Genomic DNA, 19,659 nt, shown 5'->3' with positions numbered 1-19,659 from the left:
TCGCGATGTTACCGGTGGTCGAGCTGGGCGGTACCTCACTGACTCTCGAAAGCTTTTACAACGTTTGCTATTGCAGGGCTCCCATTGTCCTTGACGCATCTGTTTTCGCTGCTTTCCTCCCTGCTCCCGAGAACCCAGTGCCTCGGGCACCCTACCATTATGCCACCCTTTTTTCGGGAAAGTACCGCTCAGTACCGTACGTCCTGTCACGGGCGTACATATTCACAATGCTTTCGCTCCTGGCCAGTAGCCCTGCCTCTGTTTCGATAACTGTCCTCCAAGGCCTAACCAGAATCCTCAACGGCCCAAAAGACATCGCCCTTCAGCGACCAGAGTGTGTGCTCCTTCCGAACTCTGCACTTGAAAAAGACTTGCTGGATCAGCTGCTCTCTATTCTCACCGAGGGCCCAGATAACCCTTTCTACATCGAGCTATCGGACGAAGATATTAACATTTTCAAGCTAAATGCTCATGCCTTTACCCTGTCCGTGTCATTTGCGTCGTCCATTCTCCTGTCCTTTGTAGCCACGCTCCATGAGGCTGCTCTTTCCTTTTCTTTCGAACTTATGTGTGCAAGGGTTAGAGAGTTATTTGACTTCGTCAATTATACCGTTCAGCGAAAGCACTCTGGGATGAAGGCAGCCATGTCAAACGTGATGAGTCTTATATCTGGCTCTAAAAAGGTAACTCAGAAAGGGAGTAATTTGTTCTGCTCACAGTCGCTATCATTGGCTGGGGAGATACGTGAGCTGGCCACGGAGTTGCGAACCGCCGTGCGACCGGATACGGCTTCGGCAGCATACACTAGTCTCGATACAAGGCCTTTGACTGATGTAACAACACTTTCTCTCCTACACGGCGTACAGTTGAAGATAGCGACTATCCGTTCACTGTCGATTGCACGCCGCCACTTGGTCGATGCTGTCGTGGTAGAAAAGGGGATTTGGAAAGCACCCTCGGACGATGCATACGGGGTTGCGGAAAGCGAGATGCTAGACGCACTAAAGAAGGAGCCAGTGCCGGTTTTGCACGCGCTGCTACTCCCTGTGCAGCTATGTGGTGTTCTCAAGGACCTTTCTACAGAGTTGCTGTCTGCCTTTACCAAGCTATCTATTGCTCAAGCAGGACTTTCCAAGGGGAAGATACAAGTGGGCCAGGGGGTACTGATAGCTATGGATACCTATGGTGATCTTTTTAGAGAATGTCAGTCCGCATCCGGTGCGCACCAGTTTTGGTGTATCTCGAGGATCGTGCGTGCCATGACTGACCACCTCTTCCTTGCTATTTCTAACGCTCGCATCCCCCAGCCTCCGTGCGGTATGCGTGACTTGCTCCCTGGACAGATGGTGCTTAGGCAAGCTGCTCTTTCACTGATAACGAGCGTATTTCAACAACATGGCGCCGTCTGCATAGAGACCCCAGTCATGGAATCGCGGTCTGTGCTGATGGGCAAGTATGGCGAAGAGCAGAAGCTGATTTACAATGTCTCTGATTATGGGGAGGAACCTCTATCTCTTCGGTATGATTTAACGGTCCCGTTTGCGCGCTATTGTGCCACACACAGGGAGAAGTCGATTAAGCGCTATTCCATCGGGCGCGTTTACAGACGAGACAAGCCTGTTATGGAAAAGGGGCGTTTTCGTGAGTTTTATCAATGCGATCTGGATATTGTCTATGAGCCCAACACGCAGGCACCGATGGCTGCTGACGCTGAGGTCGTAGTTATTGTATTTGAGATTCTGCATGCTCTAAGGAAGAGCATCCGTAACTTCGAAATATTGATAAATCACCGCGGCATACTCGACTCAGCGATGGCAGTGGCAGGTGTTTCAGATGAGCAGAAAAAGGCGGTGTGCAGCTGTATCGACCAGCTGGATAAGCACTCCAAGGAGGAAGTAAGGGATAAGATCGTGAAGTCCAAGGGGCTCACTCCTGTTGTGGCCGACACGGTTTTAGCTTTAATTGACTTTAAGCTTCCTACATCCCCGCACATGTTTGCCAACTCTCCCTTTGACTTCGTGTCCACTGCGATCGCGGCTCTTAAGGAGCTGCATGCATCTATTTCTTTGGACAGCACGCTCTCCTCTCAATTCATCGACGCGATCAGCCCAAGGCTTGAGCAACTAGGTCTTCTTTTTAGATATGCCTCACTCATGTGTCCGCAGTCACTAGAGTATATGGTGCTGGACTTCTCGTTAGCGCGAGGACTTGACTACTACACCGGAATGGTTTTCGAAGCAAAGCTGATCTCTGACCACGGAGAGCGCACAGGATCGATAGCAGGAGGGGGACGTTATGATGAGCTGCTAGGTAAGTTTAGAGCACGGGGAGACGAGCTTTGCGCAGTCGGGGGAAGCATAGGGATAGAACGCATATTTGCCATTCTGGAAGCACGGCAAGCATCACTTGATGGCCTAGCGACTGGGGACGTTGAGGACGGTGGTTCCTCATGCAAGTTGGCGTCTGCCAAGCGATATGATGTTTATATTTGTGGAGCACCGGGGTGCACCATAGAGGCCCGCCTAGAAGTGGCAGGAATCCTTTGGGGACTAGGCATCTCTGTGGGCATGAGTTGTAAAGAAGGGTGCAGCCAGAAGCTACTGAAAAAGGACATTGATGAAGGCGTGGCAGGCCATGCTCTCCTCGCCCTTATTATCGGCGGCGATGAGATAGAGAATCGAGTCATTAACGTGAAGAATCTATCGACGACAGAGCAGGTTGTCGTTCCGTTTGATGAGATTGGGGAGTATTGCGCCAAGGCTTTAGCGACAAGACACGAACGGTTTGCCCTATCTGAATGTGAGAAGTTGCTTAGAGATGTCAAGGACGGCAAAGAAGTGCGCGAAGGCATAGATAATATTTTAGCAGCCATCAAGATGCTCAGAACGTAACGCAAGTGAATGTCATTTCCAAAAAATGAGTACTAGTCTTCCAGGCCTCCTGTCCTGGATAACTGCGACCATTGAACAACAGCGTGGGCTGTTCTCATCAATGCTGGATATTGCTTCCAAATTAGAAAGTCAGTTGGACATTTTAGATCCACCCGGAGCAGACCAGGACCCAGCGCACTCTGCAGGCCACGAAGTGCTTAACATCCTTGCGTTGGAAAAAGAAGCAAAGGCATATAATGCATGCGTCGCAGAGATACGCAAAGCGCTGAACTTCATTGCAACTATTTCGCAGAGTCAGAATCCCACAGAGGTGGACCAGTCCAACCTTGGCCAGAATATTGCAGCCATGCTGAAGGGGAGGAAATTTATTCATGAGACTTTTGCAGACTGCAGCACAGAGCTGCTGGGAGAGATCCAGCAAGGTATCGACCAGAGTCTATTTGCTATTAAACGACTAATAGCCACAAAGACACACCGGTTCTATATTCAGCGCCGAGATATACTAGTGTTCGTCGAAGGATCAGCAAGCGGTGTTTTGCTTTCAAATTCAGGCCTTTCGCGGACAACTTCTCTTGTAACACAAGGAGCTGGTAAGGTAGCCCTAGAACTCCACTCGTTATTGCGATTCCATGTGCAGATGTTTGCCGACTTTGTCGAGCGGCTTCTTCCAAACACGCCTCTCTATTATCTCCTGAAGCATATAACCCTTGCAGCATCCCTGGACGCCTCTCCCAGTGCTCAAGTTGCAAACACCATTTATGACAATGGACGACCTTCAGCACTAAATTCCTCGTTTCTAGCTCTGTTTGATGCCCTTATAGCATCTCCGGCATCTCCTGGCACCTTCAAGGACGCCTTTTTAGAGTTCATGAATCAGCGCATAGACTTTCTACTACGTGTGTGCTCTAGTATCGTATCATCTTACGGAGTTCTCAAGTCAAGAGCCTACTCCAAACTAAAAGGTGTACCCGCCATGGATACTTCTAAACTGAGGACTGAGACCCTTCTGATAGCAATCCTTGACTTCTTGAAGAAGCTTCCTGATACCTTGAAAATTAAGAACAGCAGGGATCTAAAGGACTATCTATTATTCAACGATACTCAGCCCATCCCACCTATTCATGACTCACCAATCCGTGGGGACACACAACTCTCTGTGCCGTTGCGCCTACTTGCACACTTACACCGAGCAAAGCTCAAAGAGGGTGTGGCCTCTTTCAACAGGTCAGACTACATCAAGGCCATCGAAGACGGGCCTGCTTCATCACCACCGCCTGCTCTTTATAAGCAGGAATCACATCCATTTTACTACTATTTTGTGTACGTCTTGTCTATGCTTTTGGACGAGCGTGAACAGCTTGTCATGTTCATTAACTTGATGCTTTCCCACTACTGCGGTGACGCGACACCCTTTAGCTCAGGGCTAATAGCCGATAGCAAGCCTCTAGTAGAAAGCGCATGTAGGCTAATGGACGTCTGCTATTCGTATATTGCCACGCCAGTTCTTCAATATGTCTGCCAAGTGTGTCTTGGGCTGATTTCTAACATTGACACTAAGCGCTTAACCTTCGAGACTCTTGATATACTACAAGTATTACACGCCATGATACCTATTGTTTTCTTGACTAACTACACGGAAATACTCAGCTTTTCTCTTGGTGGCTTGCCGATGACTGACGCGCCGAGCAAGCTTGTTGCTCAGGCTATAGGGAAGGAGACCACTGTTTACGACAGTGAGAGCTCATTTATAAACGGCATGGGAATGAATGGTACTCTCTTGATGACTTCCCAGGGCACTGTGGACACCGACAGTTCTACTGCTAGTAAGTTCACGTGGAACATTCCATTCGATGCCATCAACAACATAGTTCATGGGGATCTCTTCACGTCTTTGCCAAAGCTCTACACAGCCATCATTGACATGCTTGGTCCTCTCTCTAGTAGCGTCGTATCTTGTAGTCTCAATCAGCGAAACTTCTTAGACCAGCTCCTATACTATCAATACACTAAGTCAGACCTTAATCTCTCTACATTTGATAGCCTCAGACATGACTTTCTACTGTTAGTGATCTGTGTCGCTCTCAAGAGTAAGGAGGTGCTTACTGCCTTTGAAGAAACGCTCTTCGTCATTCCAACACGTACAGACAGCATTAATATAATCTCAGAATTACCAAATATCATTCTTTGGCTCAATCAGCAGGGTCTCTACTCGAAGAGCATCTCTCTTTGCTCAGATATCGTGAAAGTGGCTCAGGCGCTCTCTCCTGCACTCCTTGCCAATGCATCCATAGAGGATACTGCCCCGCATAATGGCAATGTCAATCAGGTCTGCACTTCTACAGGCTTTTCAGCCACCACATTCGTGGACAGTGGGGCAGAATTTGTTCTCCAGGACTACCTCTTCCCCTCAGGGTCTGAGAGTCTGAAGACGGCCGTTCTCGAACAGAAGCTCTACTATTTGTCGTGCATTCTTTTGTACCGCACTCAACCACCCAAGGGCCTGGTGAACAGCTACCTATTTAAGCTCAACAACCTGAACTACCTTTCTGAAGCTGTCAGTTCCGACAACGGACCCTTGCGTAGCCTTGTTTCACACGAGTATTCGAGATTTATACGCAAGCAAGTAGATAATTTAGTTGCCAAGTACTATGAAATGATATGGAAGCCAGCTCTTGTTGCGCTTGATCTGCGCCGCCTTATAAGTGATTTGCAACATGTCTATGACAAGTGGCACGAACGAAATAGTCATGTAATTACCAAGGTCGTAATGAGTGAGCTCTCAGTGGTGCTCGACCAGGCTCGAGAAGTCTCTGCTCGCATAGAAGGGACGGAATGTGTGCCAGAGTCCTGGACAGCGTCTGAAGTCCAAGATGACACGGAGACCCTTGGAGGGACTCAAAGGCCAGCGTCTCACGCATCCATCAAGAGCAGAAGGATCACTGCCACACTAACATCTTGCCTACCAAAATTTGAGGGTCTGATTCTCCCTCTTTTGGATGCTCATGTCACAGCCACTGTGCCCTCCGCGTCTCTTCAAAGAAAAATCCAAGACTACGTACTTAACAATGTGCTAGTCGTTGTCCAACAGTACTACAACGTGTGCCAATTCTCTCCAATCACTGCCTCTGCGTTCAAAACCCATAACAGAATTTCTCCGCAGAGCATTCAAAAGCATATAGAGAGGTTCTTTTGTGGCACGCCTGGTTCTGCCTTGCCCTACACCACTCCTAAGTGAACACGGTTTCCGACACCAACCGTATCCCCCCTCTATTTAAGCCGAATTTATATCTTTTCTTAATCCTTTATGCAATCATCTTTTATGCAATCAAAATGGGGCTCTTTCTGCCGTTGCTGTTTGCCGGCGCCCTTTGTACAGCTACGAACTGTAATCTTCGCTTGGAGCTAAGGACTGCTGCAGATATTGAACTGATTCGCGAGTGTCCTCGAGGGTTCTTTGTGCTGTTGAATGATATCGATATACAGGGACCATTAACCCCTTTACCGCCTTTCTACGGGATCATAATAGGCCAGTCACACAAGATATCCGTTAAAGGGTTCCAGAATCTGGGAACAAATGTGGGTCTCTTCACTGAGGTGCATGGAACACTTAGGAACGTGGTCTTTGACATTACTCTAGACGAAGGCACAAAGGATCTGCTAAATGTAGGACTCCTAGCAGGGATACTCAACTCGACAAGTCTGTACAAAGTGACTATCAACGGAAGTTTACTACTAACCAAGCCAATGAATAGCGACTCTGAAGCTCTTGCCGTCGGGGGACTGGCAGGCAGGTCGTACATTACGCCATCGAACGTTGCCGTCAATGCGACAATCAGGTACAGCGGGCTCCGCAAAGCTATCCTGGGAGGAGTTATAGGCAACATCGCAAAACCAGGACTAAACGTTGATGCGTCTATCATCAGTGGGCTATCATTCAATGGATCTATAGAGTGCAGGAATAGTATTTGTATCCTGGGTGGAGTCGCAGGAGAGTGTGGGAGAAGCCTTCTCAATTGCAGTGCAAACTTCAGCAGGGTCTACGTACGGAGCGAGTGGCTGTCCCCATGCGTTTATGGAGGCCTCGTTGGCATACACTACGCGTCAGTGGGGTCTTCCACCGTTACTGCCAATATTGTAGAGCTAACCAATCTTGGTACATATTCATACATAGGCGGATTTCTGGGAAACTTACAATCCGATTGCATTCATTGTGTTGTCATCGACAAGTGTGTAGCAAACTATTATAGCTTCTCTGTGGGCACAGACATTATGTACATCGGTGGCTTTGCTGCTAATCTAGCCGGAGTCTTAGTGAGACACTCAGTGGTTAATATCACAACCGGATTGTTTTCTGGCATAGTGGGCGGATTTGTTTCTACGGCCAGTGTCACTACTGTGGAGCAATGTGCTGTCGTCATGGAAAACTTAACTCAAAGCTATATAGAAAGCTCCGGCTCTGGCGGTTTCGTTGCTATTGCTAACTCAGATACTAGCATAGCAGACTCATATGTGCGTATTAACTATTACACGTTCAATACACCGCTTTATCTCTTTGGCGGTTTTGTGGGGACTAGCGTGGATAGCATAATAGCCAACTGCTTTGCATGGTTTAAGATAGTTACAATGCAAGTGTCGCCTACGAGCTCCATAACTATCGGGGGCTTTTGTGGGCAGCTGTACTCACGGACTAACAACTCACTGATTGACAACTCGTTCGTGTTTGTGCGCTCCTTCCTCTACAACTTTAGAACGAGCCACAACTTAACGTTTGGTAGCTTTCTTGGTGCAGTCAATGGTCCTTCAGGAGCAGTAACTGGTAACGTACATTACTTGAAGAGCCTCTGGTGGTTCATGAACGTGTCTATTGCGTGCTCAACCTGGAATGACACAGCCGCGATACGCTACGGAGGCTTTGCGGCCGCCATAACCGATAATGTTCTGATCTCAGACTGCGCAGGCACCGTTAACTTTACAGGGTCGTGCTCAGGCTTTAAAGCCGACTATGGACTGGCATCTTTTGTCTACTTTGGACACATGAATGGCCTGTCTGCAGCGAGAGTTCTGTTGAATGTCACATTTACCTACACAGAACCGGGATACAAACCGTACAGTATCAAAGCCTTCGGCCCAGGGCTGAATGCAAGCCATTGCACCAAATGTGAAAATATTCTGGTCGCCGCAAACCCGGGTATCGATGAAACAGATTTATTTAGCATTGTCCCGGAGTTCTTGACGCTGTCCACGACATACCTAGCGCGTGGATGGTGGTTAAATGAAAACAGCGGGTGGAACTTTTTCAATACAGCGCTTCCCATACTCACCACACTTCCATATGCAGTTGTAATTACCGACAAGGTCATTGATCTCATAGCGGTGTCTTGCTCAGCTCCCCTGTGCTGGGACTATAACACCACATGGGTTGTTGGCAGGAACACAGGAATGATTGACCTGCAGTTCTTCATAAATGAATGTAGTGTAGGTCTATGCGCCTCCTGTCTTGAGGCATCTGACAAACGTTGCATTGCGTGCAGTTCTGGAGCCCTGGACAACTCCTACTCTGTGTGCACCCCCTGTAAGTCAGGATGTATGGCGTGTCCCACGCTCAGTAGCATTTGTGAAGTGTGCTCGGATGCCTCTTACGTCACAACCACCAGTGGCGTCTGCATTAAGTTTCGAGCATGTTCTATTGAACAGTGTACGCATTGCTACGAAGGTGCCAACAAAAAGCTTCTCTGCCTCCGTTGCACGAATGGATACTGGCTCAACAAGGCTTTCAACAGATGCGACGCGTGCCCATCAAATTGCTTTGAGTGCAGCTCTTCAACACAATGCCTACGATGTAAAAATATAAGAAGCCCGCCTCTTTCTGGATATTGCGACTATAGTACTCTCTGCATCGACAATACAAACTGCCAATTCTGCCAAGCGTCAGACCCCTTCTACTGTGTCAGTTGTAACAAGTGGAACATGCGCCCAAATAGTGATGGAGTATGTGTGGTATCCAATCAGACATACTGTACACTCTCTAACTGCGTGGTCTGTGAAGCAGGAAATTCAAATCGTTGTTCTGTGTGCGGACTTAACACATATCTTTCCTTCTTTGAGGGAACATGCCAACAATGCCCTAGCGAATGCAAGACCTGCACCCCAGTGCTGTGCACAAGTTGTATCGACACCCAAAAACGACCGGTTATGGGAACATGCATGTATTCTACAAAGTGTACCACGCCGTACTGTCTATACTGTTCTACAAATAATCCAGATCAGTGCCTCTTATGCTATAAAGGATATTCCCTGATGGTTCCAGGAAACATATGCACCAAGAACGAGGTGAGACTCAACACAACGCCAATAGCCATCGGGGTATCAGCTGGCCTAGTTGCACTGATAGTTTCCATGACTATCATTGCCATAGTCTGTGTCAAGAAACGCCGCTCTGCTCAGAAGTCCGAAGAGGACGACACTTCATTAGTGACCCAGGAGGACACTGATACGTCTCTCTCGTTCATAAACGTGTTGAACAATGCTAGCCATACCTTTACATTCGCCTCTACAAAGCAGTCTTCTAAAGAATAAAAATTAAAATCTGGCCCATGTTTTCCCTGAGTGAGTTCGGAATAGGCGGCCAGGCAACAGCTGCAAAGATATCGGAGACTGGGGATACAGCATACATTGTTTCAGGGCTGTCCCTTGTTGCAGTCTCTCTCAAATCAAAGTCACCAACTTTTTTATGGACTGAGGACATGGAGCCTCATTTTACCAAGGGGCTTATTTCTGCAAATAAGAGCTTTTTATCTGGTCTTTTTTCAGGAACACAGAAGAACTTTCTCTTTCTCCCGCCGTGCCTCTCCTCGTGCGAGAAGTATCTGGCTGTAGTGGCCAAGTCACATAATGATAGCCATTCGCAGATCCTCATCTTTAATATCTCTGACGGTGCACCGAGTCGGTATGTGTGCTCCTACAACATAGCTGGCGGGCTGATCACCATCCGTGCCCAGAGTGGGACATCTGCGTTTTTCGGAATATCGTCTACACTCTTGGTCATTGCGACTTTGGCTCACGATACTTACGACTTCGGTCTAAAAGAGGTCAGTCAGATCTTGCCTTCAGACTCAAAGCAGAAGGTAACGGCCACAGGGCTGGCTGTGATGGGAACTACTCTGATGCTGTCCCTTGACAACAGCTCTTCTGTTATTTTGAGCACGAGAACACTATCTATTCTCAAGCGAATTAACACAGAAGGCCAGCTGCACGATGTTGCTGCAGCGTTCACTCTGATTGATCGAGTGGAACACGGAGCATTCCTTCTCATGTCAATTCTCGGAAACTCTCGAACACCAGGTGCCTACACGTGTCTACTATACGTGGTGAAGCGGCTACGACAAGGAGATTCGTATCATTTTGTGGTAGGAATGTTTTCGTTTCCCCTTAAGACCAATAAGTATTCAGTGGATTTTCAACTGCTTTCTTACACGTACACCAGAGATGGTCAATTTTTAAATATCCTTTTCACAGGATCAAATACAAATCCGTTTGCTGTCTCTGTCCCCACTGTGTTCCTCCACGGGGCACAGGAGACACCTGGCATCCTCCCAATCTTTTATGATGACCCTTCCAGAATGGATCCAAATGTCAAGTGCGACAAGCTTGTGCTATCTGCGCACATTTCTCTCACAGAGCTTGCACAGGCCCCTAAGGCAGTAAGCGAATTGGCATCATCCGTCGCTATCTTTGATCCCATATTCCTTGACATGCTAAACTGCACAGATGGCCCCAGTGGCTCAGCGACCCAAGCCCACACCAATACCTCCATGGCTGCACTGAAAGATGACCAGCGGGTCATTCGGATATCTGCGGTGTTAGTACTATGTGATAGCATAGAGAATACATTGTTTTGCACAAAAAGTGCCCATGCCGCGAGCAAGCTAGCATCTCTGAACTATCCCGGGGCGATGAGCGTGGAAAATTCTCATGCAATTCTCATAGGAGCGCAATGCCTCAAGGCTCCTGAAGAAGCCAAGCCATCGACGAACATATATGAGAATAGTGAGTTCTACTCTATCGCTGCCGTCTTTTCCTGTCTGCGCTATAGCCAGCTGTACATTGTTCTGGAGCGCGCCATCATGCGCAAGGAGCATAGAGAACACATCACCAATGCCAAGCTGGCTCACGGAGCAATAGGAGCTATTCTTGGCACGGATCCAGACTACGTATTTGTATTCAACAACATACGTGTACTTATTCATGTGTGCATTATCATCATCAAAAACTCTTTATATCTGCTGAATTGTCTTGCTAAAAAGTTGGACAGTAACGCTGATACTGAGTATGAGGCACTCGCATACTTGAGTAAGTTTTTACAGCCAATCACATACGCGTCTGCGCGAATTGTGGACACGCTTCTTAGAGTCCGGAAACTAGACGTTAGTCTGGGAGCGGAGGCATCTACCATCAGAATTATCGCTGAGACAGCAAGCAGTGCGCTGGGCATGATGCACTATCTAACAAGCATCCGGTCGTTCATCAACGTGCCGTTCCCCCTATCCAGAAACCACTCCCAGAAGTTCTCCAGGATAGCAACAATCTTGAATTATACGAAGACAAAGCACCTCGCCACCTGTGCGGATGCCTCTACTGTATATGGGGGCGTGGACAGTACGGCCATAATTCCAACTGCAGCTCGTGATGACGATAATGAAGTATTTTTTAATTGCACCGTCCACGCCTACTCCATGATGCTTCGTAGCCTTAGGAAGAGCGTGGCAGACGAGAGCAAGAGCCCCAACATGCTATACACACATGAGTTTGGTTATTATACTGTCGATGAGACAATGAAGAGCATAGAAGGAAACCCGTACAGGGATATACAGGATTTTTCGTCTGTTTACGCAGCACATAATATGGTGGGCAACACAGCAATCTGGTCTCTTGTGCAGTTCTATACTCAGCTCGTCTTGTCTGGGGAGAGGCCAGGGGTAGATTATAGAAAGCGGAGGCCCGGCTTTACGCGCATGACAATAGTGGACGCGTTAAAGGCTCTTCTACAAGAAGATATTAACTCGTCGACCTCTCACAGCAACAGCTTCTCCTTTGAGACAATAGACCCTAGAACTGCTTTGCTGAAGGAGGCTGGGATCCACGGGTGCAGGATCTTCATTGTGTACGCCCTACTTGTGAATGGGGAAACGCCAAAGGCATGTATGGATGCCTGCATGTCGCTTTGCTTCATGGGGACAGATCTCAGGCCCTTTATTCTCCAGGCTGCAAAAATAAGTTGCGGTGGGGATGACGGCGTGCTTGGATACACAGACGAAAAGCACTCCAAGGCGGTGGAATACTATGCTCGCTGCATCTATCTATCAGCCCGCATTTTGTTTGCTGTCGATATGGGATACTGCGGCCCTATTGACCGGGAAATCGAAGACGTTTCTTTGTCTGAAGACACAATCTATCTTAACCAACTGATGCAGGTGCCTGGCGAGGGGGACTTCATAGGTATCCAGTTGCTCTCCTCGAGCATGGCCTTGAGCGACACAACGCGGCGGAGTCTCAGGCTTCTGCTCTTCCATGCATTGAGCTACCTGCCCTACGCTGGAGCGATTAGTACAGATGCTGGGTTCTATACAATAAGCAGGGATGACGTGGAAAAGAGCTCTAAGCAGTGGGCAGGAAGGCTCTGCCATCTGTCGCTCCTCAAAGGGTTGATCTCTCTTGCACGGCCACTGGCCTTCTCATCCATGGAGTACTCCGATGGGCTCCACAATACTCTGCTTTGGCCCGTGCATCCAGGAGTAGCCAGGACTGAGCTAATCATGCGTTCGTGTATCATGTCCTCTGTGTTTATTAGCCTCACAGAGCCCTCTCCTGGGATTCATAGTGCGGAGCACAAGCGCATTGTCGAGACCTCTATTAACCAGCAGATGTCACGAGCGATTTATCAGTTGCGTAGAGACTTTAACGGAATTGTTTCTAATGACACCAGCTTCTGTAGTGATCGCTGTCTAGGTCTGCGGCTTGCCTACATATTTTCAGAGTTAGCAACAAATAATTACCGGATTGAAGAGTTTTATGATGAGCTTCATCTTGTCTCTTCCTTAGGGAGTGATGTGGAGCCAGATATGGCCAGATCAGTGCTTCAAGAGACAATGCGCATCGTGGGGAGGTCCAACTGCCGACGCAGGTTTGATAACATGCCCTCTAACACTCTTGATCTGGAGGAATTGACAGTAGATAGGGAGTCAGCTGCAAATACCAGTCTTGGGCAGTCATTACGGTGTCTCAATGAGCTCGAAGAAACTACGGACAAAAGGAAGGCTACTCACGGAACAGTGCCAATTTATTGCAAGCTGATCAATTACTCTCCCATCACCAAAGCAGAAGTCTCGGCCATAACCGCCTTCTGTCTACATCACGATGAGTTCTACCCCTATCTCCTGGCATTTCTTATATCCCATGATACTAAAAAGGCGTTGCGGTTCTTACAAACACTGACCGTAATCGACACTGATAACAAGAAGAACCTTGACGGGCTTGTGTATAGAATTACTGAGTTGGAGGCCAAGATTCCTTTTTGTCTCCGCCCAATAAACGTGAACAACGAGGAAGTCCTCTCGCGAACGACCGGTCTCTCTCTAAGCATGAGGTCGGGGACGCTGCTTGCAGCTTGCCAGTTTAGCCTGGATCCGCAGGCTCACTTGCCTTACAATCTAACCGAGGAGGCTATTGCTGCAAACGAGCTCTACAGCACTAAGAATCCGATGAACAGATCATTTCTTACTTACACCCGCCTGGAAAGTCACGACCCAGACGAAGATGAGTGTGGTCTGGGAGCCGCAGACGTTTTGTACATACCAAAGTACGAAGAAATCGAGAAGCAGCCTCTGGACGCAACACAGCCTCTTTTCTTGCTGAAGAGGGCTGGCAGAAGCATGGGGCCTATCCAGACGCGACAATTTGGGGACGGGTACAATATGCAGCTACAATCTGATCAGCCCCAGGGTCACGCACCCATCCATGGTTCTGAGCCTTTGGGATACCTATTTACCGAGCAGCCTGTAGCACTGCCGCAGGCCCAGGTTCCGGCTAAGCAATACAATAAGGCTGTTGGGATCCCGATCAAGAGACCGCCCTTTAAATCCGCACAGAGAGGAGTCTCTGTTGCGTCTGTGGCTAGACAACGGCCTCAGCCAGTCAACTCGTACAATGCAGCAAACACCATACAGAATAACGCTCGGACACATCCAGTACAGCTGCAAAATCCCCCTCCTTGGCAAAAACCTCGCGCTTCCACCCCTGTCGATACAAAAGTAAGCCCAGTGCCTCCTAATCAGCCGCACAATTGGATGTTTCAGTCTCCAATACATGTTAAATCTGCGGTAAAGCAGACCTCTAGATTTGCAGCGGGGGCCGAACCTCAGCCCAAGAAGAGTGTCAACTTTTCCAACCAAATGGAGGAGATCCAGGAGGATCTAAACACTATCACTATAGGAAAGGGGCCAAAGAGCTCTTTAGCCGCCCAAATGAACACTGCTGGAATGGTCCTGATGAACTTCCCCGCGGATAAGCGTGAAAAGGCATGAGGCCGGAGGATTTACAGTACTCAGAGCACACTCTAATCTGTTCATTAATGGTTTAGAAGTGCCTTTTGAATCTTTCGTTTTGTTTTTTCTAAACTTTGTACTTTACTAGTAAGTTCATCGTATCGCTCCTTTATCCTCGCCACATCCTCGTGAAGTTGTGACACATTCTGCTCTCTCTGCTTATAGTCTGCCAGTAGTATAGGATTGCCGCTTAGTCCTGTCATGTCCCTAGAGTCGTCGGCCTGCTTCCGGACATGCGTCCTAGCATTCTTAAGCTGAGAGAGCCGGTCCCGGAGTTTGCCTAGCTGCTCGTCTAAATTCAATAGATCCCTTTTCATCATCTGTACCTGTGCAGTGATGAAGTGCCGCTTTTCTCGGATGTGAGCAAGAATTTGGAGCGTGGACACTGTTCTCCGGCGGAGCTTTAAGAGTTCCTCTGAGCGCTCCTCTATCTTTTCAGCAAGTGTCTGATTTTCTATTTTAATCTGTTCGAAGTCTATACGTTTCATTCTATCTCCAAACTCATTAGTCTTCTTTATCTTGGACGTGAGAGCAGCGATCTTTTCTTTTTGAGTAATACCTTGTAGGCGCAGAGCATCATGCTCTTTCACAAGGGCCTGGAATTTGTCCTCCAAACTCTCTGCCTCCGCCTGAGTGAGCATCACCCCATGGGACCGCTCCAGGTGTCCGAAGGAGGCGCGCCGCAAAGCAGTAAATGCTGTAGTTAATTCTGTCGCCTCACTCTCGAGCTTTTCCAGGTTTGTTCGGAGCACAACTGTATCCTGATCAATACTGGATTGCAGCGTATCCAAGTCAACCCTGCACTGGTCTATGTCTGAAAGGCTCTGGTGATATTTCACTATGAGCTCTGCTTCCGTTCGCTGGCCATGGTCCTTGAAGGGGTGGAGCTTCGCTTGAAGAGAAGGAAGCTTAATGAGGCGCTTGGCCTCCTGCTGCAAGAGGAAGTTCTCCTCCTCGAGCTTCTGCTGCTCTGCTAGGCCCTCTGCGTAAAAATCGCGCAGCTCTGCTTGGTTGTCTTCAAAGCTCATGTCTATCTGTTATTTTTTGGTTTTTAGAACATGCTTTGAACGCCTAAACTAGAGAAACCCATAATACATGTGTTCCATAGCGTCTCGGAGGAGCTGCAGAAGCTCGCTGTCGGTTGATTTCTTTGGAAGCTCCAGCAAGTTGGCGCACGTACGCCCTTGAGGAAGAAATCCCTTTGGAAGGGAAAAGCACACAGTCACCAGGACATTAGACTCCAGATAGGGTATTCCCGTGCAAAAGCGTAGAAGAGATGCCTGCTCTGCCACGGTAAGAGCTAGGCAGACTCGCACAAATTGACGCGCTTCTTCTGTTGATGTATTGTCAAAGCGAAAGTGGCGAAGGATGAGTTCCCTCGTGAGATGGACAGGATCTAGTGTAGCATAGAAGCGTTTTAGGATATAGGTCACAGGGATCTGCTCATTGGTCAAATTAACACCCGCCATGCGTAGTAAGGTACAGAATCCGTCCGCTAAGGCACATGCCTCATAGTAAATTAGACCGAGGATATGGGAATATGCCAAATGGGATGCATAGACAGCCCCTTTGTTCCTCGGAAGAGTACCATCTGCATCTGTCTCTATCGCAGACGCTTCCACATTCGTCTTATGCTCTTCGCTTTCTTCGGAGGAGTCACTGCAAAGAACAGTAGACATCTGGTTCTCTTTGCCAACGCTGGAGGGCCCAGTCATATGAGCGCTAACGAGAGAAATAGGCGTATATACCTTTCTCCTGCTCAAGTTTCTAAACATATGTCCGCTCTTTCGATAGAATTTTATCAATCTATCAAAAGCAATCAGATTGGTGTCGGTTCGTATATTCGTCGATTGAAGTGTGGTTGAGATACAGCCGTCCATCCCAATGGCCTTCAAATCCGGGAAGAGAAGATATGCTGGACTCATATTTGAGCTTCCAGTATCCATGTCCAAGCAATAAAGTGTAAGTGCGTCATACGGGTGTAAAGAAAGAGCAGCGACTCCTACGCCCCATGGACCGAATTGCACATCAGGAAATGCATCCAGCGTTTTGCCTTGAGTAATGGCAGCTGCAATGAGAGAGCACCCCCTTAACGTAAGATATGACTGGTATCGCTGTGGTGAAAGATGCTTTCTTCCTGTGATCTTTTCATGGAAAATCTGGGCGGCAGTCTCCTTTAAAGCCATTAGTGTACTGCTATATTGTATCTCACCATAGTAGTGGGCTCCCACTGGGGAGACTGTGCAGTGCAGGAGTAAAAACAATAGCGCCGGTGATAAGGCAATGGGGAACTTGAAGTCCTTAATTAAGGAGACTGCTAACAAATGGCCTATCACTCTATACATGGTAATGCGTGTCATCGACGGAAGATCCTGACAAATAGAAAGATCTGCTACTCCACACTCTGGGGCAATACTCCAGAGTTTGTCTACCTTGTTGATGCACGCCAGAAGCCCTGATTCATGTACATCTGCTGCGATGCCCACAAGCAACTCTTTTAGAAGACCGCCTGCATCCACTCCTTGCTCTCCATCAAATGTAACCTGTGGGACGCGTGTATACGGTGCGTCTGCAATCCGTTTAACTTGTGGGATGAAGTACTGAAGAGTCACAGGAATTCGTAGGAACCGAGAGAGTATCCCGCCAAACATCTCACTCCGACGCACTGTCACCCGGTACCGAGCTGTAGCTCTATTTGGAGTAAGGTGTGCTTGCATATTCCTTGAACTTTCACGAGGCGTAGCAGGCCGAAAGCTACGAGCAGCATCATGGATAATAGCCTCAAAATACTCTATTATCCGTCGCACAAAGGCCGTAGTCATATGATGAAACTTAAGATCCCAGTACATCCTGTACGGGGTTCCAGCAAAGAACACAATGATGAGGGCCGGGTCTTCAATGGATCCGTGCCGCTCCCGTCTAGCCATGAGATCTTCCAACTGAGACCCATCAACACTGCAAAGTAAGGTCGTCGAAGGGTTATCCATTCCCACTACGTGCTGCCACCTGATGACAGGGACATCGTATTTGGAAACGTCTGGGTAGTGAGGCGCTATCTGAGAAATAACGGCATCGGGGCGACGCCAGATCAGAGGCATGACCGTCAGAGTGTCTCGAAAGATGGACTCCTGGCCTGTCAGCCACGAAGCTTCGTGGGCGCCGGAGTCCTTTCCGTGAGGGCTCTGTGTCGCATAGACGCTGAGCCGATGAGGGCTTGTAAAGACACGAACAGAGCGGTAAGTGATAGCTTTTCCGAAGCCGCCTATTGTCAGTTGAGGCACAACAAGCCCCTCGCGGAAAATGCTCCGCACATCGTGAAAGAGCGTGGGAGATCCGCGCCCAGGCAGGGGCGGACAATAGAAGGGGGTCACGATATATGTAGGGGAAAGCCGCTCACAAGAGGGCCGTCCATTCCTAGCTCTTTTTCCGGTTGCTGGGTATTTATCAATCAATACGAGGGTTAGATTGCTGATGATATCCTCACTATAAAGAACGGCACGGATGACATGCCCGACCGTTATAAAGGCGGTAAGCTGGCCCCGGAAGAGGCGGCCTTCAAAGGAACCTCGTCGCGAAGGGAGCAAGAGAGAGTCTACAGCGGGAGGGTCATCTTCAATGCAGAAATTTAGATAAAGAAGTGATTGGGAAAGGACGGCATCCATGGGCTGACCATCTACTGAAGCAATGAAGAGGTCGTAGTGGCTTCCATTGAAGAGTACCACGTAAGGGAAGGAATCGTCTTGATTGTGGAACGACGCATCAATTGCGTTTACATGTGACGGTGGTAGAAGTGAAGAGGGATCGGTCGGGGCAGACACATGGGGCCGACCAGAAAGCACGGCGCCCATGCAAAGCCTTTTTTATAGAGAGTCAAATAGGCCGCGCAGCTCTTCTTTGACCTCTTTATCCGATAAACCGTTCCGTGGACATGGTCCCATGAACTGAAAGTCCAGCTTGTCGAGCCTAGTGCGGCAACTCGCAAGAGCTCGGGTTGTTCTATCTATGTCGCTATCTTGTTGGTACATGTAAGCAGAGCTCCTCTTGGTGATCCGCTGCAAGAACTCTTCCGGACTAGTCTGCATTTTAAGGAGGTCTACCTGGGTTTGTGCATGTTGCTGGCAGTCAGCGGCGGTCATGTCGGTAGCACGTTTCCGCCCGCCCAACTTCTTTGCCTGCTGTGCCCGTAAGCGAGACAACTCCACCTTTTGGTTGATTGCCGTCACCATCTGCCCAAACATCAGCTGTCGCAGCCGCTCGGTTTGATGATGCACCACAGAAATAGTCTTGTCTATGTGTCTTTTGCTACGACAGAGAAGAAGATCAAGGTCCCGTTCGGCATAATCTACCTGCTGAAAGAATGATCGTGTGTCTTGGTTTTCTAATCTGGATTTGTGTATTTGGCTTCGAGAATCACATGGAAGGGAGCACTTTAGTGGAACGTGGATAGATTGCTCTGGAACTTTCGAGGAGTCGCCATCCATAAACTTCCTATAATTTTGTGGTGCATTTTTGCAAATTCTAGAATAAGGTAAGAGCTTGTGTGAAGAAGAACATGCAGGGAGAGATAGTAAAGAAAGCTCCTGCTCCTGCTCCTGTGCACAGCCGTGTCAAGCATGAAAGATTACTCTTCTTGTTCCTTGTTGAGCTCAACGAGCGTGGGGCTGCAATCAATTGGGTGATAAATAAAACTGTGCCACGAAAACTTTCTGTGCCTCAGCGCTGCGCTAATCTCTTGGGCTTCACGAGGCTCGTTACCCTGGAATATCTCCTTCACCTTGATCATTTTAAAATAGTTTGTCATGAGTCCGCTGAAATGCGTCAGGGATTCGTTACGAGCATGGCACAGAATTTGCGAAAGATGCACGCCATCAATGAGAAAACCTCTACTCAATTGCAGCTCACCGTATGCGGCCAGATGCTCAAGCTCGAAGATATACTGGGAGAGCTTATTGTAGTGCTTGGATGCAAGCTGACGAAAGGAACCGATAGCGGCCCCTTCTCTGTCGAGGAAGTCGGTGTAGATCTCGCCTTCTTCGGGCACCGGTTCCTCGGGCGGAGCGTCATACCTTTCGATGGATACTTCTTGCAGTAGGGTATTCATAGTGTAACCTGAAGGAGGCTAGGAGTTTCCCCACAACTTGTAACTGTGTAAGAAGTTTAATAATTTT

The 19,659-nt window shown here is 48.4% G+C and overlaps 8 protein-coding genes across 8 annotated transcripts; 4 read left to right on the top strand and 4 right to left on the bottom strand.

The window, feature by feature from the left end:
- Positions 1-5: 5 nt before the first annotated feature.
- On the top strand, positions 6-2,891 carry GL50803_0022808 (Histidyl-tRNA synthetase; the record flags this gene model as incomplete). Its single annotated transcript, XM_001708998.1, has 1 exon — positions 6-2,891. The coding sequence occupies one exon, from the start codon at positions 6-8 to the stop codon at positions 2,889-2,891; it is 2,886 nt and encodes a 961-aa protein (XP_001709050.1).
- A 25-nt stretch (positions 2,892-2,916) lies between these two features.
- On the top strand, positions 2,917-6,126 carry GL50803_007751 (uncharacterized protein; the record flags this gene model as incomplete). The annotated part of the gene is made up of 1 exon (XM_038046340.1): positions 2,917-6,126. One exon carries the CDS (start codon positions 2,917-2,919, stop codon positions 6,124-6,126), a length of 3,210 nt encoding a protein of 1,069 aa, XP_037901660.1.
- Positions 6,127-6,221: 95 nt separating this feature from the next.
- On the top strand, positions 6,222-9,467 carry GL50803_007748 (High cysteine membrane protein; the record flags this gene model as incomplete). The annotated part of the gene is made up of 1 exon (XM_001708999.2): positions 6,222-9,467. One exon carries the CDS (start codon positions 6,222-6,224, stop codon positions 9,465-9,467), a length of 3,246 nt encoding a protein of 1,081 aa, XP_001709051.2.
- A 17-nt stretch (positions 9,468-9,484) lies between these two features.
- Positions 9,485-14,470, top strand: GL50803_007747 (uncharacterized protein; the record flags this gene model as incomplete). The annotated part of the gene is made up of 1 exon (XM_001709000.1): positions 9,485-14,470. One exon carries the CDS (start codon positions 9,485-9,487, stop codon positions 14,468-14,470), a length of 4,986 nt encoding a protein of 1,661 aa, XP_001709052.1.
- A 44-nt stretch (positions 14,471-14,514) lies between these two features.
- On the bottom strand, positions 14,515-15,519 carry GL50803_0022806 (uncharacterized protein; the record flags this gene model as incomplete). Its single annotated transcript, XM_001709001.1, has 1 exon — positions 14,515-15,519. The coding sequence occupies one exon, from the start codon at positions 15,517-15,519 to the stop codon at positions 14,515-14,517; it is 1,005 nt and encodes a 334-aa protein (XP_001709053.1).
- A 48-nt stretch (positions 15,520-15,567) lies between these two features.
- Positions 15,568-18,339, bottom strand: GL50803_003117 (putative HECT type ubiquitin ligase; the record flags this gene model as incomplete). Its single annotated transcript, XM_001709002.1, has 1 exon — positions 15,568-18,339. One exon carries the CDS (start codon positions 18,337-18,339, stop codon positions 15,568-15,570), a length of 2,772 nt encoding a protein of 923 aa, XP_001709054.1.
- A 12-nt stretch (positions 18,340-18,351) lies between these two features.
- Positions 18,352-18,972, bottom strand: GL50803_003116 (uncharacterized protein; the record flags this gene model as incomplete). The annotated part of the gene is made up of 1 exon (XM_038046044.1): positions 18,352-18,972. One exon carries the CDS (start codon positions 18,970-18,972, stop codon positions 18,352-18,354), a length of 621 nt encoding a protein of 206 aa, XP_037901659.1.
- Positions 18,973-19,112: 140 nt separating this feature from the next.
- Positions 19,113-19,592, bottom strand: GL50803_003114 (uncharacterized protein; the record flags this gene model as incomplete). The annotated part of the gene is made up of 1 exon (XM_001709004.1): positions 19,113-19,592. One exon carries the CDS (start codon positions 19,590-19,592, stop codon positions 19,113-19,115), a length of 480 nt encoding a protein of 159 aa, XP_001709056.1.
- Between the last annotated feature and the right edge of the window lie 67 nt (positions 19,593-19,659).

Source organism: Giardia intestinalis, chromosome 1 (assembly GCF_000002435.2).
Source record: "Giardia intestinalis strain WB C6 chromosome 1, whole genome shotgun sequence".
Lineage (NCBI taxonomy): Eukaryota > Fornicata > Diplomonadida > Hexamitidae > Giardia > Giardia duodenalis.
The sequence above is the reverse complement of the archived record's forward strand: the minus strand, read 5'-3'. Positions and strand labels throughout refer to the sequence as shown.